This window comes from Molothrus ater, chromosome 1, assembly GCF_012460135.2.
Source record: "Molothrus ater isolate BHLD 08-10-18 breed brown headed cowbird chromosome 1, BPBGC_Mater_1.1, whole genome shotgun sequence".
NCBI lineage: Eukaryota > Metazoa > Chordata > Aves > Passeriformes > Icteridae > Molothrus > Molothrus ater.
Genome location: NC_050478.2, coordinates 103416531 through 103440364, shown reverse-complemented (window position 1 = coordinate 103440364; position 23834 = coordinate 103416531). Strand labels below are relative to the sequence as shown.

Sequence of the window (23834 nt, the reverse complement as noted above, 5' to 3'; positions counted from 1 at the left end):
TTCCTTCCAGCCCTCCCTTCTACCTCCAAAATGTACAGAAATGCCCATGAAGGAGGGGCATTCGTGAAAATATTTTAAGGCTTCTACTTTTTCCACAGGTACAAAATCCCACTTCCTGTACTTGCTTTTTGGCATCTTGGAAGCACTGAGTAATCAGTAAATTTTGTTGATGAACAGATACTCCTACACTTTCTTGATATTACTTTGAAGTCCTGTACCTGTTAAATAATACGATGTTTCCATGGTGTCATACGAATAGAAAAACACCATCAAGTTTGCACTAATTTTGCTGTCAGTGGGAAAACAATCCCTGAATGAGAGCATGGCTCCCCCCTGAACAGCATGAATTCATAAAGGGATTCCTCCCTGGGAGAGTGAAAGGCTCCTCAAGCACCCAAGCAAAGGGTTAAGAAAACGTGACAGAAGTGAGGGGCCAAACAACTTTAATGTGCAGCCAGCTGGCTAAACACACAGGATGAGAGGATGAATTTTGCTCTCTGCTGATGCCCAGTAGGTCTCTCAAGCTGGAGAGAAGTAGGTGCTATTTGGAAGAGGGGCAAGAAGTAAACGACCCTGGCTGCTTTTGCTCGGGTTTATCTAAGGGTCAGGCCATTTGAATTTCCCGTGATGCAGCACAGTCCCCAGTCCTCTCCACAGCTCCAGATGAAAGCCAGAACAGCTCTACAGCATTTCACCCTTCCTAGCAACAGCACTGTGCTGCAGTCATTACCCTTCTCATCACTTATATCCCTGATAGACTCCAAACAAAACCTCAACAGGAGTGCAGTGATACCTCATCTAAAGCTTAAGTTAAATAAAAACATCTTTCTGTTATCTCACTACAAGGCAAAAAAAACCCAACCTGCTCTGGCTCTGAATTATTTCAGTGTAATAAGCAACAAGCATTAGTGGAAATATATTGTAAATTAATCCTGCAAGTCTGTTTCCATTCATTGTATATAATAAACCTTCATGAGAATGGAGCAAATCCATCCAAAGGCTTTAAGCTGCTTTGAGACCAGAACAATGTTGCATCATATAACCTGAAACAACATTGTACCTCTAATCACGGGGTACTGTCCCTGAGTGATTTAATAGAAACAAGCTTTAAGTTTCTCCTCTGCCTTCTGACAAGGGGGAAAGGACAATTTGGAGCTGGCTGTGATCCCTACACTGTTAGCTGCCACCAAAGCCCACAAATTACAAAGAGGTATGGCAAGACCTTAGAGTCCTCCTCTCCCTGCAAGGAGGACACAGCAATGGCCTCCTGGGCATTCCTGGGTGGGGAAACTGGAAAAGAGTGGGGCTTAAAAGATAAAAAGGCAAGAGTTGCTTTCAAAATCTATTGCATCTCCTGGGCCATGAATGTTCTTCCTCAGGAGCAGCCTAGCACCAGCCATCTCTTCCCCCATCTAGCTCCAGCACAAGAGGAATTCCTCCTTCCAGCAGCTGGACACCAGCTCTGTACCTGGATATCAAGGTACTCACATACCTTGAAAACTGGGGGGAGATGAAGGCACAGTGTAGGCAAGTGGATCAGCTGTTTGCTGAGCATTTAACACTCACAGCAGCTGTGATGAAGAGGGAGAGACCCCCTGGGATCACAGCAAGGCTTGAGGCCAGCTAGCCTTCTACCACATCTGCAGCCAGCTGGCAATTGGTCCAGCCTTGTGGAAGGAGAAATAAACAACACTGAAGATGCCTCCTGCTTGGGCCTCTGTGCAAAACTGCACTGCTGCTGGTAGGCAGAGGTTCTGTGATGATTTCTGTACGTTTTGTCAAAAGAAATCTGCCAGGAAAGGCACACATGCATATATGTTGGCAAAAAAAGTAATTCCAGTGATGGGGAAAAATGCACTGTCTTACCAGTGGCTTATTACATTTCTCATGTGAGGGTTAGCCCTGCGCTCCAACAAAAAACAACCAACAAAATACCCCAGCATGGAACTAATCTCTTTCAACAAAACAGAAAAGCTGCTTGAGAAAAAAATTCACAACAAGGACACCCCTCATCCATTTAAATCTTAGAACCATACTCAGCCTGTGAGCAATTTATGTGAATCCCAATGGACTAGTCATTATTTGCCCTCATAAAGACAGTCAGTAGATCAAGACTACTGCAGAGTTTTGCTTATTTATAAATATTAAAAAATATTAGTGAGGTTATTTTGTTTGTTAAGGTTCCCATCTACATTAAGATCAGGGGACTGTGTCTAGGTTAAAATCATACAAAAGGTTTTCCTCTCATTTTTCTGGAGAACAAAACATGCCAAGAACCATTAGAGAAAATTCCCCCAAACTATGCTGACATGTTCAGGCATTGAGGTACTTTCAGACTGTATTAAGTCTCTTCTTCCTAAAGAAACCTGACATCCTGGAATCCAGGAAAAAAAAAATGGCCAGTGAAAGACCCATGTACACAGTGAATTATTTTTCACTCTGCAACATGGATTCAGTTCTCCTAAATTCTTCTCCAAGGTATTTCTGCACTGTTTTGTTTGTTTGTTTGCTTGTTTTGGGTTTTTTTTGGGTTATTTTTTTTGTAGTTTCTGTGTCCTGTTTTTGCAGTATTTTTAAAGTACTATGGACGAAATTCTAATGCAGCACAAGTTGCTTCAGGGTTTGCATTTTTCGAGCAAAATCTCTCCCATGTATGACACACTATGTTCAAGCCCTTCTAAATCTGGACCTCCTCTCAAAGGATGCCTCTGGAGTCAGGGGATTCAGCAATAAAGATCTTGGATCTTTAGCTCTGCAGCTTCTCACTGGGGTATGAAGTGATGTTGCCACACTTGCAAAACACATGAATACCATCTACTTATGGTAGTTACACAGAAACTTTGGTGCCTGACCTTGTGTGATGCCACCTTTTCTTTCTCAAAGAGACAGGAAGGCAGGCAGAAAGTGAGGTTGCATTATTACACCTGATAGGAAGGACTCATTTTTCTAATACCTGTTAATCTCAATATGAAAAGGTTATTCACCTACATTAAATTGTTGGGGGGTTTTATGGGCATATGATGACAAAGAAAAGTTACTGTCATGGATTGGTAACTTAAATCTTCTTTCCCAAGGTTCTCTCATAAAGTAAGAAAGTAAGAGCAAAAATACACTCTCTCACTGTGATTATGGACAGCAAGAGGGAGAATAAGATCCTTCAGTTTTTGGCTTTTTAATGACACTATTGCAAACAGCTTTGTCTCTTAGTGCTGCATTTAAATGTTCCTTTCCTGATATGCAGACACTTAAGGCACAATGAAATACACTGGGCTGATCAGTGCAGTTGGATTTGGCAGTCTGCTTACAGCATGGACATTTGGATTCAGTCTGGTAAACTCAGCAGGAAGGTGTCACATATCCCTTTCACTAACCCAGTTCTTCTATCTTGCCTTCTACAGAAAGCAGCTCACTGGTGATCTTTGGGAAAAAAAGGGGATCATGCAGCACATGAGAGCACCCCACACCTCTAAACACATGTGGACAGGCTTGGTGTCTAAATTAGTTTGGGCTTTTTTTTGTGTGTGAGGTTATTTTGGAGTTGGGCTTATTTTGTTGTTTGGAGTTTTTTGTTGCTGTTGCTTCTTTCTTTTTACATTTTTAATGTGAAAAGAAACTTGAAGTGGAAAGATTACTGAAGATGTCTGGAAAAACATCCACATAAATAATAATACTTATGCCAAAGACTGATAGAATTACACTTTTAATCAATGACCAGTTTATTCAACACCTATCTCTTCTGGAGAAGCTTTGCTTCTTTTCCCCAAACTAATCTCAGGAAACTTCTGATCTATTTGAGAGATAAAAATTGCTTCACCAGCATTGTCTACCGCAACCAGGTAAAAGAACAGGAGCCCACTTCAAACAGCCAGAATTTTTAAAAAGATGGAGAAGAGGAGGAGACAGACTGGCTTATTCCACTCTCCAAAGGTAAATGTAATCAGATGAGGGTCATAACCTTACGAAGCTAAAGGAAGAGATTTGCAGGTACCTCATTAATTGTGTGTCACTTACCCATGAAGAAAAATGCCTGTTAATCCTATTGACTGGAAATTATTAACGGAAAGAAGAAAGCAGCTTCTGGAAATTTAATAAGTGCAACAATGAACTAAATGGAAAAGCATGCAATAGCTCTTCTGAAACCTATTACATGAATAGCTCAAGTAATTATAATGCAGTCATTTCAGACCCACAAGAAACTTAAGGGACCACAGCTTCTTCATGGCTCACACATCAGACAAGCAAGCATGAAATCAGTGTTCAGCAGGTGTCAAAAGAAATGAACTCTGAAAACATTTTCAGCTTCATAAAAACTGACACTGTTTGCTATCTAATGCAAACGCAAGGTCGAAAGATGTTTCCTGCTTAGTTAATGAGACTGCCCTCCTGTTTAAGCACTGGGGGCAGGAATACCTGCCGTGAATTTGAAAACATTCTGCATGAGAACTATTTTTCCTTTAAAGGCGAAAGACCAACCAGCCCAGACCTACAGCATCCCATCAAACACCCTTCCACGCGGATCTGAACGTATATTTGCGCTCCACGCGTGCCAGGCTGGTTATTCCCCGGGAGCAGTAGGTGGGCACTCAGCCGGCTGCGTGCAGTGAGTGTGTGTACGTGGCTGCCTTACCTGCTCCTTTCTGACGGGCGTGCTGTGCGCTGCCACAGCCGAGAACTGCTCGAGCGCGGTCTGCTGCTCTTCACTCGGCTGCTGCTGCGGCTGCTGCTGTGGCTGCTGCTGTGGCTGCTGCTCCTGAGGCTGGGTCTCTGCCGCCCCTTCCTGCGCAGGGCTCTCCTCCTGATCCTGCTCTTTATCCTTGGACTCGGAGTCTGATCCCGATTCTGTAGTCATGGTTGGTTATTCTGCAAGACAGGGTGAGCAGACCTACTAAGTACAATCTCATGGATGTGAAAGATCAGATGGTTTTACTCTCAATATCCTCAGCCTTTAAAACTTAAGTGCCATCCCACTGGCCCAACCAGAATCCCTAGGAAAGCTTCTCTGGTGCAAAAAAAACAGGTGTAAATGCATCCATACTCTAGGGAAAAAATATGTTGCCAAAAAATCTTATTCTACATAGTAATACACAGACATCATAGGACTTGTGTGCAAGTTAAATACAGAATACATAGTTCATAATTCATAGAGAGAGAGTAACGTATTGGGCCTTAAATCTAACAAAACCCAGTGGAGTTTGGGTTTCTAAACCAACTGAACGGATGGAAACTTGAAAAACGAAATCTTTTGTCCTTTACATTTAAATCAACAGGACTTAAGCTCCTCAACATCTGCACTCCCTTTTGGAAATGTACTTTTAATGCTTCCAAGCAATATATTAATAGCTGAACTAGATGATCTTAGAGGTCTTTTCCAGCCTGAACGATTTAATGATTCTATTCATACTAGAAACATCTGAAATGGGTCCACCAATAACAGTGCAAACATACATTTGCCCTTAAACCCTGTTCTGTCCTCCCCACTTGAGTTCATCTACATTTCTGTCATTTCTTTATAAGTGCTAGACCATCTAAAAGAAACCATAAAGACTTCCATTAAGTTATTCTAAGTGTTAGATTTCAAATGAAGGGAATACAACTTTCATTGAATGTGAAAAGTCTATGTTTCTACTTAACTTTGTCAGTACTAAATCAAAATGCAAATATTAGCAATCTTCATTCAAAATTTTAGCTACTTTAATTAAATAGTTTTGTTGCAAATATGTGGCTGGCACCCAATTCTCAAACTAAATACTTGCAAACCCAAACTTTAAAAAAAAAACTTAAAAAAAACTGTAATTTTTTACCAAAAGAAGGATTTGAAAGAACAGACTGTGTCAGTTCAGCAAAGGGAGTGTGCTTTGATGTTTGTTATTATTATGTTCTCAGACCTCACAAACTTATTCTTGAATAGTTTGCTACTAAGCAACTTGAAGGCAAACCAGTCTCCTGCAACCAGTCTCTCTATTTCTGTTAGTCATCAGGACATGATTTCTTTAACCTGGTAGCCATGGCTACTGTGCAATTACAGGTGATTCCACAAAACACACAGAGGCTAATTCACCTGCTAGAAAGTCACTGTGAACTCCTAACATACACTACAATGCTTACTAGTAGAAGCAAGTTTATTATAGAACATAAGGGAAGTGCAAATCTTTCTCTTTTTCTTCACTTAAATGTTTGATAAGCTAAATTGGTTGGCAGAAAATGTTATAAACGAGGCCAATTACTATTTTCAAACTCACTTGTGTATTCTGCGCTTTCAAGGCTAAGCTCTCCAGTGAATACATGTCTCTGCAGAGCAAAGCAAGTCACAGCATTCAGCCTGTGCTCAGCTCCTGCACTGAGAGGAGGGGGGTGCCCGTTCCCCCCCCCTGCCAGCCAAAACAGCACGAGAGAGAGCAGAACTAGAAAGCATACACGGCAGATTTATGCTTCAGGCCACATTTTCAAGGTACTAACATGTGACACATGTGTTTAGAAACACATCATAAATTTCTATACTCAAACTGGCACAACTGTATAAAAAACCACTTTTTGAAATGTGTTATTTAACAAATTGTCCTTAGCATCTACAAAAAGCAATAATTAACTTGGGTCTTTAAATGTGACAGTGAGAAAGGTGTTCATTTAATCAAACTTCAGCTGTCCATATCTGAGATGGTCACTTTAAATGCAGAGCAGAAAAACAGACGTTTCAGAGAGGGATTCGTCTGACCTATTTTAAATTCCTGCTTTAAGCTGTGATAAATCACATACTAGAGCGACTTCAATTTGCTACGAAGGAAGCCTAAACAAGTTCCTCCAATGCAGATCACTCAAACCCATCCTCCATGTTCAATTCTCCTAAGCCATTCTTTTTTGTATGCTTTAGACACTAAATTGAACAACAATATTCATCTCTGAGAGTTCTGCTTTACCCATCTGTCAAATCAACATGGAATAAACTATTCTTCATCTGACACTCATTATATCTACCTTGCTTTAAAAGCACCAGGTCTCCACAAATGTCTCAAGTTTGCCCCCCACCCACCCCACCCTGTTTTGTACAAGTGCTTGATGACATGAAATCCAAATTAATCAAATAATTATTGCAGTAAACTCAAACTATGTGTTCAGTTTTCTTTTCTGGAAATCATGAATTAGTAAGTTACCAAAACCTAACTTACAGCTACAAAAATCATTGCTCAAACAATATGAAAGAGCACCTATAACCAATACAAAGAGTAATGCATGAACTAAGCTGTAATACTTTTTCCCTCCTCTTGATATTACTTAGAGAAGTGTAAATAAACAGCAACCATCCTACTTGCTGTATGATATATGCTTCTCTTTAGAAAGAGGTATTACTCTCTATAGGATCAATTTGCCAGCCAGTACTAACCAAAAGTCTGTTGTCTTTCAGCTGCTATCACCATGCCTCTGAAAGCTCATTTTTGCACCTGTGTAGCTTCTTTCCTAATGAACATTTGTATCCAGTCTGTTTGCAAGTATGGAAACAGACATTTAAAATAACCCCATAAACCACAACTTCACATAGGATGAGATGTAAACAAGTTTTACTGTTCCTGCCAGTTATAATTTTGAATCTCAGGGAACAACAAATGAGGTTCCTATATCCTGGGATATTCTTGCATGAAGCATAGCCTTACAATACTGAGTTACTCTCTAGGAGTCACTGGTTTTCTCTCCAGTTCCATGAGTTCTTGCTGGCTCTAACAGTGCTTTATTAGAAAACTTTGTGGGCTTTATCAAATCTTTCAGCATAAGAGATTTCCTGGATACAATATTACTATCATTAGTCAGACAGCAGATGGATTTAATTAACCCAGGGCTGCCCATTTCCAAATGTCTTTATTTCCCCATGCTTGCAGCACGTTTAATAACAAATACTGAGAACAAAATACTGTTCTTCCCACACTGTTCTCTTACAGGTGTAAATAGAAGCAAAGCAAATACACTGCAAATCCCATTTCTTACTAACTCCTCAGATGAGAATACTGTTAAGATTTATCTCCTTCCATCTAGCGCGGGTTGAAAATACATTAATTACAAGGCAGGAAACAACATTCCTCTCTCAGTGTAAACCAATAAGTTGTTTTGCCTTCCTCAGCAAACAGCTGCTTATCCACATGAACTCTGACAGCATTTCATTTGTTATAAGTAGCACAACAATCCTCCTAGGAAGAGGAAATTTCACTTATTGAAAGAAATAACAGTAATCTTAAGAAATTTACCAACATAAATATTACTCTGCCTTTGTTTGTATGCAGCAAACCTGACAGAATAGCTGGTAGTGCCTGAACATTAATCAAGCACCCAGCTGACTGAGAATTTCTTATTCTTATTTGATTATTTACTATAACTGGCTATGTACCAAAACCATGACTTCTAATGTGAATTTCAGCACAGGAAGAAAGAAAAAGCTCAAGTTCCTTAAACTTTTTCTGTTGCCAGCACAGCCTCTGTATCAAATTCCCCTTTCCAGCAAACAGAAAACAAGGCAATGAGAGAAACTGTGAGCACTAACTTATACAAATGAGGTAATACTATGCAAGCCAGATGTGCTCTTGGATAGCTACACTTTGGCTTACAACCCAGTATTCAAAGATTCCAAAAGATTAGCTGAGTCCAAGCTTAACACAGATGCTGCTATAACTGGATAGTCCAAGGCAAAAGTGCATTTGGCTGCAGAATGAAAATCAGAATGAAAATTAAGATTTTTGATTAAAGGGAGGGGCAGGGGGAGAGGGGAAGCCCAAAACTAGCTTCTTTTAATCTACTACTAAAATTTTAAGCTAAAATATATGTACTGTCAGCAGTGTAAAATAGACATATCAGTAAAATATTAAAATGTCAGTGTTTTAGTGCTGCTGACAACAGGTAAGGGAGTATAGATATTAACACACTATCAAAGTATTAAAACGCAACTTCAAAAAATCAACATGGCATTCTATAATGATTTTATATATAATGTAACCAAATCACAGAAAATAAATCTTTCCTACCTTCACACTACACAAAGACATTACATAAGGATTACAAAACCTGCAAACCACTTATGTAAAACTCCTGCATCCTAAAACCTGACACAACACCTAGGCCTTCTTTCCTTCAGCTACCAACCCATTACAGCTTGGGAGATTCCCATTTCCATTACCAACTACTCACCATAGACTTTCAGAACATAATTTACTTTTTTCCATAAGGGAACCAAAACCATGTTGTCCTCTGTGTCACCTGGTCCCCTGCAGCAAGTGACAGCCCCAATCTGCTGTATAAATTCATACATTCAAAAACTTGACACTCTACCTCTCATTTTCAGAGCACAGACTTTCTGTGCTGCATCCCCAGAGCAACAAAATTCACAGCTAATTGACAGCAGAGCCCACAGTTTAATTAACGCTGCAGTCATAAATAAACCTTTATTTATATATAAATACATGCTAGTGAAAATATCTGCTATATTAAGCAAACAGAAGTCACATTAGACAAGAAATTGCAAATTGATTCCGAATAAATTGTGATGTAATGAGAAAACAAAATTGAACCAAGTATAATTAAATGAACTATACATAGCCACTAACTATTTCCTGTAATGCATGGATTAATGATTTACATTTAAATGCTTCTTTGATCTGATTAATTCTCTTTGTAGAAAGTTCTCCTTTAATTACAGTAATTCTTGAAGATTGTTATAAATCTTTGCAAAGGTCCAAATTTGGAAATTATGTAACAAAATAATGATTCCATACTTCAAAAATAATTTTCTGCATAATGAGAGACATATTTATCCAATAACGATGAGATGCTGATGAGAAGAGCATATGGAGAACAATATTGCTGCAATGAGCAGTGACAGAAATGCCAATGTATGTTTCAAGAAAAGAATACACACCACAACGCCGACTTCTAAGCTTGAAATATAAACTGTTTTCATCAAACTGCCTGAACCTCAGCTCACTTCATTCCAGTTTTCCAGTTGGGTTCCCTTTTAGGAAAACAATCATTTTCTGTTGATCCTCTTTAATGTGGATGAGTTTCACCCTCACAAGCAGGAGGCACACAAGCCACAAACACCTGGCACAGGGTCCCCAAGAGTTCAAACCAGCTCTTTCTTGATCCATCACCAGTGCCAGCAGCCTTGCAGAACAGGAAGCCTCACAGAGGAGGCACTTCCCTGGCCTTACAGTTACTTCAGTAGATATCAACAAGCCAAAGGGCCTGGAGAGATGTGTCCTGAATGGACATGGGTGGGAACAACCCCAAAAGGGGCCACTGGATGCCCCCTCCCAACCTCATGCTCCTGTCACCTTTCACATGCTGGCACCCATGTGACTTTGGGTGCCTGGTGGTTCAGCTGGGAGGCTGGATCTCTGCAGGATGGGGAGGGGGAAACAACAGCCCTCCTTTGGGCACTGATGGGTACCCCATCTGTCTGACACAGCTGCGGGGCTCCAGCCCAGCAAGTGCAACCCTTATGCTTCAATGCACAGACACACCAGCTGTGCTGGGAGTTCACTACTGCACCTTAAATATACACATATAGGCACAAACTCGTTAGAGTCAGCACATTAAAAAAAAAAAAAAAAGCATGAAAATAAAGTCAAAAAAGTAATAAGAAAAGAGACAAGAGGGAAACCAATGGAGAAAGGTGCTAAGCATCTGGATGAGCTGCCATTGTGCCAGCAGAGAGTGCTCCGGGCTAAATGACTTAACAGATGTGGTGGCAAAGGACAGAGGCCCAAGCACAGATGCAGGAGGGAGACTGCAGGGAGGGCAGGGAGATGCTAATCAGCAATAATAAAAAAAACTGGTTGGAGGTGTTGCAAGATATAGCATGATTTAAAATATTTGTTTGGCCTTCTAGGAAGGCGCATGATACGGATTTCTTTGAAGTTTCTTGATGAAGATGAAAGGAAAACCAGATGCAACATCTAAGGAAGTAGTAATATTACCTGGAGGAGATGGAGAAGGCACCTTAAAACCACCAGACACACCTTTCAAAGGGGACAAAAAGGGAACTGCAGACACGAGTTACCCATCAGGACCCAAAACTCCCTGATCCCAGGCACACATGCACCCCTTGGCAGCACCACCACAAAATGAAAATACAGCCAAGTGTTTCTGGAGAAACTTCACCTAGAAAGCCTGAGGACAGAAATTGTCAGAAGCTTTGAAAGGACCTGGGAAGGGGAGGAATATATCAAAAAGGGATTGTACAGCAAAGGAGAACCAGAGACACAGGACTCAGGGATGAACATAAAAGAGAAATGAAGACTAGGATGCCAAGTGACTTAGAATTAACCAAGAGATGTGGCAAACAATAAGAAGAGAGTCTCTATAAATACATGAGAAGGAAAACCAGGCCTGTTACAAAATATGAGAAAGGCTGAATTCTCCAGTGCCTCATTTCACAGCAGCTAGCTGGGACCAGATAACGGGGGCATATTTCATTTGACACACAGGATGTGCAAGTTCAGGTTGGATGGAGTAAGGGAAGAACAGAGCAAACACATCAGTCAGCCAAGTGGTTTCAAGACAGCAGGAGCACTGAAAAGGTTCCTACAGTGCTTGGGGAACCACCATCAATCATCTTTAAACCATTAACCACTGCTATGCAGATGCCAGAGAGGCCAGGTAAGGTCTAAAAGAAATGAAAAGACCAAACACAGCACCCAGTCTTACAAAGGAAATGTGGAAGCAGAAAAGCCAGAATACTTCTAATATCAAAGTTACTGGAGCACACTGCAAAAGGATTTCTAATCCTGTAAAAATAATGAGATAAGGAACAAAACACAACAAATGGCCAACATTAATATATCAAAAAGTCATGTCAAACTAGAGTAATGCCTCTCTCACTCTCTCTCTGACAGGGCATCTGTCCCAGCTGATAAAAAGGAAGTAGAGTAGTACAGATGACAGAGCCTATCTTTAGAAAGGCTTTTAAAACAGCCCCACATGACTTTTTCATGAGTGAAGTACAGAAATAGCTTATGTTATCCCAAAAGAAAAAGGAAGGGTGGGGGGCGGAAAGGTGTACAAGTGATCAGAAGAACCCAAACCCTAGCCTACCTAGCCTACAAAGTTATCAGCACCATGATGACAACCTGCAAAAACTTATTGATTTCAGGAATCACAGCTATTTAGGGATCAGTGGAAGATGGGAGAGTGCCTGATCCGTGCTCAGTATCACACTGATGAGGTTGGGATATACCACTGGCATCCTCTCCTGACTTAAAGAAGAGCAAAGGAGTTTGAAAGAAAACCATATATGTGCTGAATCTGACTGCATTCCTGTAAGGGTAATGGCAGCAGCAGTGGGGACTCAGAAGTGAAAAGTGGTGAGGAAGATGTGGCTTAGGCAGCAGGAATGAAGCAGCATGAGGGTCTGATGAATTTCTGTGGGACATAATGCTGGAGGTGCTCTGCTCTCTGCAGCATCAGGGAGAGAGAGGTATACTGCATATTATATTTAAGATTGGGATTCATATTTTTTTGAAAAATATGCACTGAAGAGTGTCAAGAAGGGAGTAGGAAGAACAATAGCAGCTTTAGAAAATGTGACCAGTGGAAAAACACTTAAGGAGCTGGATTTGTTTACTCTGGGAAGGGGAATAGAAAGAGGGGCTGATAAGAGCCTTGCAATACATTCAAGCTTCTTGCAGACAGAAAGTAATCAAGCATTTGCTAACAGTGGAGCAAGAACTTGATTGGCATCGAGTGGGATTTAGAGTAGACAGCATATCAACTATAATGACAGTCAAGAAGAGGTTATCTATAGCGGTGTGGAGTCATCATGGGACACTTACATACTGACAAAAAAGCAACAAAATTCTCTGTTTGCAACTTTGTAAAGTGTAAGATATTAAGATTTCTTCTATTTTGCTACCCCTTCCACTTTAGTTGACAACCCTGAATTCACAAAGGGCATGTATTCACTTCTTTTTCAGAGCACCTGGATGCACAGGGAGACATTTTTGTCTCCTGTTTCCCTTTAAGTTCTATGAGTCAATGAAATTACCTTGGTCTGTTTTGTTCTCTGAAGGGGGGACTTCACACAGCAATAAAGCCCAGGATCACTGCCATTTCTGCTGCCCCACTTGCACACAAGGTTTATGAAGAGTTTGACTGACCAGGTTCCCTGAAAACACCACAGATCACCTTCTGGAGGTCAGAACATCTAGAGCACCTCAAGGCTACCCTAATTTCTGAACAGGAGAAGAAAAATCAGGCCATCATGACATGTTTTGGATCACTTTTTCCTGTCCTGCTGATCCAAGCAGTTTTCCCCAGGGGCAAACATGGATTTACCAGCGGAAGAAGGGAACTGCATTTTCCCACTAATTTCGCCGTTCAGGTCTCCAGGCATGGGGTGCAGTTGCTTCTGCACCCTTCCCTGCATCCAGAGTGAGGGGTGGCTCTGTCCCCCTCATCCCCCACTGCCAGGATTGATCCACCAGCTCCAAAAGCAGCGTTGATTCCAGCCACTGCCCACCACTCAAGCCAGTTCCTGCAGATGGCTCCTGCCTGGAAGATCTCATGTACACGAGCTGGCAAGCACACACCTCTCTGAGAGTGCTGGGTTTTAACGATAGAAATGCACAATTTAACCCAAACCTGACAGTTGTTTTATTGATTAAAAAAACCCAAAAGTGAAAGCAGAACTCCTGAGAAACACGACTGCTTCTTATAACAGACTTCAGCAAAACGTCTGCTCCCAAAAAAAAAAACTTTAATCCACTCAAATACTGCATTGCAGGAAGGTAAAGGGAACCAGAAATAATACACAAATAACTTAGTAAGTCTGTACAGTGAGAAACAACAGGGAATTACAGGAAGGAGGCCGATGTGAGGAGGAGGAGAAGGAAATGAAGAAACCCGTAATGGAGAATACAGCAACATCCCACAGATGTTGATCATGAGAGAATTGCAGAGAAACACACCCAACTTCACCTCTCATTTCCACATTTCACTAAAAAAATCTTGGCCAAAAAAAAAAAAAAAAAAAAAACCAAAACAAAACCCCACAGCAAAACTGGTTGCAGTTTGATTACAAACAATTGATAAATACTTCATTCAGAAACTAAAAAGGCAAGAAACAGCCCTCGATGGCACAGGCTGATTTTCTGCAAATAAGTGACTTTGATTACTTGGGTTACATTTACATGAGGTTTTGACCTTTCTAAATTGCTCTGGAGCCAAATGTGCACATGGGGCTCCCTGTGCAGCATTCACTATTTAGAAGTTGTATTTAATGTCACAGAAGCTGAGTGTGCTTCAGGCATCACATCATTAAAGTTCATATTCTCTTATATTGAGCAGAAAATAGAACCAATTCAAACTTAAAAAAAAAAAAAAAGAGTTGCACGGGGTTGCTGACACATGGCAGGTGTGCTACATTATCACACTACCCTCAGGCCAAAATACTGTAACACCTGTGAACAATATTTTTTGTTTCATGCAGTACCTAAATAGACTGTGCTCCAGTGCTCCCAAGCCGGTGACCTGCCTAACCTCACAGAAACAAGAGAATCAGACAGACAAGGTACAAATCACAGCATCAAGCTCATCTCCTCCAAGGGCTTCTGACTCCCTCTGACCAGACATTTATCATTCCAGCTCAGGGGATGGAAGAGCCTATGCAGTAAAAGAAAACTTGAACTGTAATTTAAAAATATCATCTCAACTTTTCTGATTTATCTTATTAATTAGAATCCAGCAATTAAACCACTTGTTTTTTGCTTTATTTTACTGAATAGTGATTGAAAAAGACACAAAGGAATGCTCACTGACAAATCAAACCCTCCCCAGATTATTACGTCCAAAGGCAATGTAGCAGTATAATTTTTTTGTTTGGGTTTGCTTGGATTTCTTTTCAGTGACTGGATACTTTTCCCCCATTTTTATGGTTTGGAGGGAATTCACTTACATTTTTGTGGCCTTTTTCCCAATCCAGTGTGGTTCAGAGATGGAAGAAAGGAAGACAGGCATTTTGCAGGCAGTGGCCTGATGTTTCAGCTGGCCACAGCCATTCCCAGTGTCCAGCACTGCTCCTTCCCAGCATGACACAAATCAGCACCGTGGCTGCAAGCTCTGCTCCCAGCTCCCAGCCCTGGCACAGGCTCACAGGCACTGCTGCCCTGCAGCATGCTCAGCCTCAGCAGCTTTTCCATAAACCTCCCCAGAGCTGAGCATTTTAAAAGCAGTTTTTAAGGGGGTCATGAATCACTTCTTCTCAGAAGCAGATGTCTGACCTGGGTCATGCAAGGCAGGATGCCTGAGCAACGGCTTCCCCCCACAACATCCCAGAGCAGTGCTTGCTCTCCACCTCTAGGAGCTCCAGGTGGATTCCTCCATGCTGGATTAAAATTGAGAAGACTTCAAAAATTCAGGCAGATGCAAAAGGAAGGAAGAAGTCACAGGCAGTGAAAAAAATGCAGAGGAACCACCCTGAATTCATGCTGGGTCCTAGTTAAATAAAGGCAGCTCTGTGTGTGAGAGCCATCATGCTGAGAACTGGGGACAAAAGTGCTCCTACTTAGTCTTCCTCTTTTCCTTTTGTTCCCTCCTATACTAACACTAATTTTACACCCTGTGTTTCAACTTTTGAAGACACTAAATGGGTCTGGTGCAGCAAGACTACTTGATGGTGAGGTATTACAGTGTTTTTAGTTGTAATAGCCTCTGTTTTTCTGAAATGGATTATTCATTTCATATTTAGATATTAATCTCCTGGGCATTCATGTCAGTTTTGAATATAAAACACATCCTGCAATATCAAGTAAAAGACTTTCCATTATGGAGCACTGCATCAGGAAACCACAGGCTCCCCAAACAAATTAAAATCTTGTGTACCTAAACAACCAAACCCATGGCATCAGACACCTAGGTTTTTATACCTAAACTCTTCTGGGATCTCTATGCTCCCCAGAGCTTTAATTACCTGCTAGAGATTACAAAAATACTGCTCAATTGGCACCAGCAGCTAGCCCATGACATGTGTGCTCCAGGTTACACTGTCACTGCAAAAACAATCTCCCAGGACCATCTGAAAATGCAGTTCAACATTTCCCTCTCCCCCACTCCCAAGACTCAAATGCACATAACCAGCAGTCAGCCCTAATGCCTCACAGACACCAGCTGTAAAATCATGTGTTGGATGCAAACCAGGATCTGAGGATGGTGTGGGAGCAGGGACTTCTAGGAACAAATTGGTCAGTGGAAATGCACGAACAACAAGTATATTTATGGTGGGTCCAGGCATCTGTAGAGTGATCTCACTTAAAAACAGCCAGAAAGCAGGATTCTCTCCAGAGCCAGTCACACTTGGATTTAGATATTTTAGAACTTTTTTAGTTACATGTTTCCAAAGCACAGGAAGCTCCTTTCACATCTCCCAATGCACACTAGTTCACTTCTGAGGGTCATTTGCACAATCAGCTCTGTAGGGAATTAAGAGCAAGCTTTCGGCGTCTTCACATAACATCCCAGTAAAGCCAAAACCTTTCACCATCTGTGCAGCTACACCATACTACAAGGATTTGCAGACCAGCATCCAATACAGCCTGACAAAGAAAATAGCTTTCTTTAAAGAGGCTCTAACCCTTTTTACCTATTAAACCCTGAAATGCTCCACATACAGCTCCATAGTAATTACATTATATAGTCCTGACCCAGTGTTATACTGGATTATGCTGTCTCTGAAGATGGATGTCACCAGATCTGGCAATTCCTCTGCAATGTGTATGACCTTCTTGGAGTTCAGACACATAGAAACGACAGCAGCTCAGAGAGGACAGAAGGGGTTGAGGCAATTGGGACAGACAGGTGGCCTGAAGTGTCCCCACAAGACAGCAGTCAGAAAACAAAAAATGAGGGAGGAGGGCAAAACAAGAAAGCAGAAAGTTGCAGTAATTCAGCTTAATCATAAAAAAAAAAAAAAGAAGGAATAGACAAACTCTTGCAGCAGAAAGAAAAGTTCTTTGCAGCTTTTAAATCACTAGGGTTTTAAAAAAGTAAGTCATATAAATCTAGGTTACTCAACAGAAAGTGAGCATTTAAAATGATATATTCTCTATCAATATTCATAATTTAAAATATATATTCTGTATCAATATTCATAATTTAAAAGGAGAAGTGAAGGTAATTAAGCTAGATGCTGCAATTCCCAAACTCTGTAATAAATGACTCTAAAATTATTTCCTTCCCCACATACTTTTTTAAAAATATACCTTTGCTAAATGTTTGATGGTGTGTTTTTAAGACTACAAATTCTGTCCACTACAAAAGGCCACTAATTCTGTCACTACAATCTACCATAATTTAAGGGAGACTGCTACAATTCAGCAACAAAGTGAGACTTTGATACCGGATCCTATTTAATGTGCTGAGTTTCAAACTTGTCACATGTGCTAATGAGGTAAATGCCCAAATCAGTGAAACAAGTCCATGAACAGTGGCTTTTGCCATCTTTCCTCCTGATATTATGCAGGAGCCTATGCAAGAGTCTCTGGCCAAGTGACAAAGGACTGCTGTGCATTGTAACTAATGATTATTTTGTACCAATCCATTTCCTTCAGTACCCTTCAGGTCACAGCATGTAAAATTCATTTACATTCCACACTATATGCTAGTTTGGGTGGAAAAAAAAAAAGTAACTGGGTAACTGTCTAACTCCTTACTGGAAAATTTGCTCAGAAAGGCATTTATAATTTCAAAGTTTAACATATCAAACAACTTTGATACCTTAGTGCACAATTCAACCTTCTCAGGAGCTAATAAACATGTAGGAAATACAGTTACTCCCTAGAGCATCACAAATGGTGACTCAACAACCACAAGCTTCTCCTAGAGCTATGTCTGCTGCTAGATTAACAAGAGAGTCACATTTCACCTCTCCTTCCCCTCTTCTGCTCCCTCTGTAGTCTGTTTTCCATGGGGACACAAAACTCCGTGCCAATATTCACAGTGCCATTACATCTGAACTAAAAAATGAATGAGGTAATCCACCCCCTCCCTGGATGTCATGAATGCTCCAGGGAAGTGGTACCCTGCAGCTGGGCTCCAACCCGCTCTGCTCTCTGTCACCTTCACTATATGCATGTGTTTCACTACAGCTGAGGCCACAGACACTTTATCCTCAAGGAATCGTTGCTTTAGAAGTTTGCAAAGAAGCAAGAAACCAACTGACTCTTCCGCCAGCTCCAGAATGGCATTAATGATCCCTACAGCAGCAGCCACCATATTTTCTTTGAGAGATACAGACATGCAAGCATGCCAAAAGTACAAAACAAGCACATCAGATGCATACTGGATCTTAATTAGGAGCTCATCTTGCACACTGACTTCAATGCTCCATGGTCTCCTTCCCAGCCCACCTTGTCTGAACTCTACCTGACATATATTTATATCAACTGTTACTAAAATCCCACAATGCTGAAGTTTACATGTTCCCCATGTAAACTTCATTCATACATGGGGAACTCCGTTTATTGCAATGGCTCCCAAGCCGTGCTATTTGGGAAAATTTTCCCAAATGCCTGACCCAGTTCTTGAAATGTACTGAGTTCTCCTCACCCTGACAATAGTGGGTGCATAGCATGGCTCTGCAGCTCGCAGACAGCTGCTGTTTGCCCCTCAGACCACTCTCTCCTCTGCCTCTTCTGGCAGTCCTATTTTTAGTCCTCTCTCAGGCTCTTTCCTCTCTGCTCTGTTCTCTTTGCCATCAATTCACCTCTTTCCAGAGCAACAGCATCCAAACCCTACTTTCAGCTGAAGATCAACTGTCCTTACTGACGCTGAACAGCTTACAAGGACAGTTTTATATCTGAACTTTACTCTCTTTGTACCTCCAGCTAGCAAAGAGTTCAATATTTTCACCATATTATGACAATATTATCAGCTTAGTTTTAACCTTTGATTCATTCATAATCCCACACTGTTTTCTCCATACTGCTGCCTAAGGATCTCCATAATGGATAAAAACTAACTTAGCTACATTTTATCCAACAAAAAGTGAGGAAAGAGCCCTACTTACTAGCTAGATATTATTTGATTTTTTAAAAATTTTATATTTACAAAGTCCCTTCTCTTTTTCTGGGTATCATTCAAAAAATTAAAGTATTTATTATCATACAAGATCTAGTTTCAGTGACAGGAGTGCACATGATTTATGTTAGAACAACTGCAGCTCCCTGTATCCAAAGTACATTCATGCCACGATACTCTCATATTTATTAAAATATTAGGCAGTACCAATTGGAAAAATTTCCATTTTCACCTATAGTTTCAACTCACTGCTGCCATACACACTCCAGTTGCTTGACAGGTCTTGGGGGTGTTAGAAACTTGGCCAGGCTGACCCCCAGCATGTTTGCTGTAATGGTTTCACAGGAGCTGAGAACACCTTCCAAACAAGGCAGGAACTTAAAAGTTCTTGTCCACTTTCAAGAGCCACAGGGCCATTAAGCCGACCTAAGTGGCATTGCTGGCAGTGTCACAACTTATTAATAAACTGAGAGCAAGCTCACATCTGCTAGGAAAGGAAAGTCTAGTCTCCCTCATTTTATGGTCTCTAGATGAGTCAAGCACATTAAAATATGTATTACCTCTGTCTACCTGTCACTTCGTGTAACATGCTTAGGTGAACCCATGGCTGCGAGCCAGAGCCCAAACTGTTCCAATGCAAGCAGTGCTTTTGGGGAAAAGTTATTTGCAACAGAAGTGTCAGGTTTCTCTCAGTATGCTGGCAAACGTTTGCCTCAACCCTTAGTGAACCAAAAGTTAAATGGTGAGGAAAGACTGCAATTTCAGGTTAATTCTGGGCATCATAATATGCTCATGAAATGAATGACATGCTCTGCCTTAGCAATGAAAAAATGGAAAAATAAAGAGAGAAATCGAGACTGATTCCTTTAATATGTATTTTAAGAACCATTTCAATACTGGTTTCTCAGGAGGGAACAAAACCCCAGCCTACATTACACTACCAAGAAGACCTTCTCTTCCTACCTTTGGTACTGAGAATGAACGTGCCTGGGGGACATGAAGCCAAGAAAGAGCTGACAGGCCAATATAGGATTCTGCTTCATTCCAACCAAGTGGTAGACAATGGCTGGCATTCAGACAACTGAAAACTTGCAGAGAAGCTAGTTCAAGCTGGCTTAAGTGGATGCAAGTGTGGGCTTGGATATTTAGGAGTTCTTAAGAAGAAAAGCAGCTTGCAATATTTCAGGGTGGGGTTCTGAGACTTTCTTTTTTGTCTAATCCATTAGTAGTAAGTAAGACCAGGAACATGGCAGGGTCATGTGTGCCCAGAACTGCATCTAAGCCTCAGAATTACAGCTGCAATTAATGAGTTCTCCAAGGGGAACTTGGAGGGTCAGAGGGAGGAAGGGAGAAGAATCAACTGGAGGGAAAAAAAAACCCACCAAAACTGAAACTACCCAGAAAACCACAGCAGCCTGTAGAGTGAGCAAGTTAGAGATTGCTTCTCTTGCTCACATGCAAGCACACAATCAAGGGTACAATTTCCAAACCACACACATTTGAGGTTCTTCGCTGTTTCACCCCATTTATAATCTTTTACAGTCTTGTAAAAGTGCACTGCCTTCAAAAAGGATTCTTTTTATCTCTTATTATTTCATCTGCAATTCAGCACTTGATCTTCACTGACATAACCTTAAGTGACACAGGTTCAACTATTCAGCTTCTCCATCCCTAAAGTGAGATGCATTTTATTAGGGCTTTTTCCTTTTTCCTCTTCCTCTGCTCACACTTCAGATGACAGGAAATGCCTGCTGTGAATTCTTGTCCAGCATTTTAAATAGCATATGAAGTGCTTTCTGTCCAATGCCAGACAGCTTCCCATGAACTGTAAGTTCTCCAAGAACCAGAGGTGTAAATCTCTTTGTCCCTCCCCAGTGAGTGGGAAGCAGCTGGGCCAGAGAGGGAGCCCACAACCTCTGTGTGCCACTGCACCCACCCAGCACCTACTCAAGCCAGCAAGGACAGAAGATACCATCAGCCCCTTCACTCAACCACCCAGCTCCAGCTGTAACCAAAACTTGCAAGCATCCAAAAGCTCCCGATTTTTTTATGAATATTATTTTGTTATTTTTCAAGCACTCGACTGTACCACCCTATACACCACAGCCATACATTCATTAAGGTTGGTCACATGCAAGTAAGTGCAGACAGGCTGAATTATTTTTGCAACAACCTCAGTGTTGTAACACCCAGAAGTCTCATACGAGACAGTTTTGCAGCTTATTAAACTAAATACATTTCTGTGCACTGCAAGTTTTAATTGTCAAGGAAGATCATGTGCAGCTATAAATCTATGAAATTTTATCCAAGAGAAAGTGAGGAAAAAAGCACATGTTCAACTTAGTTCAATATTAATGGACAAGATGATTCTTAGAGTTTATTCCTCTAATACTGCAGCCATAGCTGTCTGCAAGGTACAGCAGGTCTGCTACTATGGCTGAATAGAAGGCAATTTTAAAACTTACATACAAGAAGGATAAATCCAAACTTCTCTAAGACTAGAAACACCAACAAGCCATGATTGCACATCTGTTTCAAACACTCTTCATAACAAAAAGGCTGTATTTTTGGTTTGGGTTTCGTGGGCTGGTTGGATTTTTTGGGTTGCCTTTGGGAGTTTCTTTCTTGGGGTTGGGGGGGGGTTGATTTTTTTTTGGGAGTCTTGTTTTTCTCAAAAGATGGTTCATGTTATCATCCTCAATGCTCTCAGAGGATGACATCTGCTTACTGCAGAAAGCAGTTTTTTGTTAGAAAGCAGACTTGTTAAGTCATGTATGCACCTAGCAGGCTTAAGTCTGGCACACATCCCTTCCAACTCCTCTTCATTCAAACAAAATTTATATAGTGAAAAACCTGTGCCATAGAAGAAAAAAAAATGCTATTTAGCTATTTTCAGAACAGACTGAATGTACCTGATGAAAAACCTAAACTGAGTGCCTGGGAGAATGACAGGAAGACTGGTTCAGCCTTAACACTGTGATGGCTGTAACCAACCTTGCCCTTTGCAGTGTTTCTAACCTCAGCAGTAGTGCCTGACCTGTACAATGGGATTTATGTGTACCCTGAGCAGATGCAGAACTATTTCCCAATGTATTGCTTTCAAAAGCAGAAGGATTTGGAGTTTCCCTCAAACTGCGTGTGTGGGTCTACAACCCTAGCTACGACGTGCTTACAACCCCTACACTCCATGCCATGAGTTTTCTAACTTGTTTTAGTTCACAGGTCTTTGCAGGCACAGGCAGTGTGCTGCTTGGGACAAGAGCAAAGCCAGTGCAAGGCATGGGCATGTCAGGGCCTCAGACCAAACATTTCATTATATGGATCCCCTTCTCTCAGGCCAACTCCACTCTCCTAATGAGGATATGAGTACATGCTTCTCTCCTGGTTTATATTTATCCCTGGCCCAGGTGCTGTTTTCCAACTGTGAACACAAGCTCCCCTGTGCTGGGGACTCTGAAAGAAGAATTTCTCCCCCCTCCACAAGTGCAAGGGGGGTAAAATGAATTCTCTCAAACTGGTGTCACATGCCAAGGCACAAAGGCCTGGTGTTTTTGAATGTTCAAAGCCAGCATATGTTTGTCCCTACGCTTATCTTCTATATGTTTTTTGCCTCATTGAAGCCTACAGCAAACAGCTGTCATTAACATTCATCCCTTCTACTACCACTTTCCTTAATCCCTAACTGACTTCCCAGCCTATAATTAAACTTTCCAGCTGCCACACTAAGAGATGGCACCAATATCCATCATTTATTTCTAAGTAGTCCTTAAAAGGCTCTTTTTCCAATTTCCAATACCATGAACATGAATCAAAGCCTCTTGCCCTTACAGGTTTTTGGCTAAAAACCTTCCATTCACTTAAAAACTGTCTCATCTTTTACCAGGGAAATTAAATGGCAAAGTAGTATTATCTTAACAATTAAACTAATGCATTTTTATAGTGCCAATAGCTGGAATGCGAAGAGCTTGAAAATTGATGCATAAACACTGCTTGTGTTTACACATTTTGTATGGAAAATATACTAGAAAGAGCTCTATAACCAACAGCATTTACAAAGCTGTTTGGTTTAAGCCCAAAGTTTAAACAGGAGCCTGAATTAAAATAATGAAAGGCCTGATATCTTACTTTAGATTGCAACAGTAAATTGGGGTTAGCACTTCAATCTTGAAAATGTATTTTTCACATTCATGTAAGAGATTATTTGAATAGCAAAGCTAGTTGACAACATTTCTGTCTGGTACTATTCTTGCAGTGTTCAAGAGGACTTGATATTTTATAAGAAAATTACTGGCTTCACAGTTGAAAAAGGGAGAAGATGTCTGAAGCTAATGCTGTATTTTTTGGTATCGTGACATAAGAAGACCCCCAGAAATCTGAATAAAGCAGGTGAAGGCAGTGTAACACCCAGTGGGAACACAGCATGGGGTTCAAAGACTCATCATCCACAAGCCCTTCAGATCCACTACAAGAAAATCCCCCCAAACAGCCACAAAATGTTGTTATTTTTGTAATCCCCAAATGTCTGGAGCACCTCTGAGCCTTTGAGCCTAAAAGGTTTCCCCAACCTAAACCTGCAGGCTGGACAGACATGCACATCATCCTCAATCCCAGAGCTCTGCAACTCTGCACACCAAAACCCAGGAGCCTCTATCTCCAGATACTATTTGTTATAGAGCAGGGCAACATCTGCTTGACTGCTGAAGCACTATTACCAAAACCAGCAAGCAGGCTCCATTCATAGCATGATTGGCAAGTGCCAGCTGGCAATCCTGACAGCCCAGAGCCTGTAG

The 23834-nt window shown here is 41.1% G+C and overlaps 1 protein-coding gene across 18 annotated transcripts in view; it reads right to left on the bottom strand.

Moving 5' to 3' along the window:
- Nucleotides 1-23834, bottom strand: part of EPB41L3 (erythrocyte membrane protein band 4.1 like 3) — a 97142-nt gene that overhangs the window by 61240 nt on the left and 12068 nt on the right. For all 18 annotated transcript variants that reach the window (XM_036406729.2, XM_036406721.2, XM_036406725.2 and 15 more), the window contains exon 2: nt 4628-4860. In XM_036406729.2, the coding sequence (XP_036262622.1) occupies nt 4628-4849 (222 nt within the window). In that variant the 5' untranslated portion in view covers nt 4850-4860. The remainder of the gene's footprint in view (nt 1-4627; nt 4861-23834) is intronic.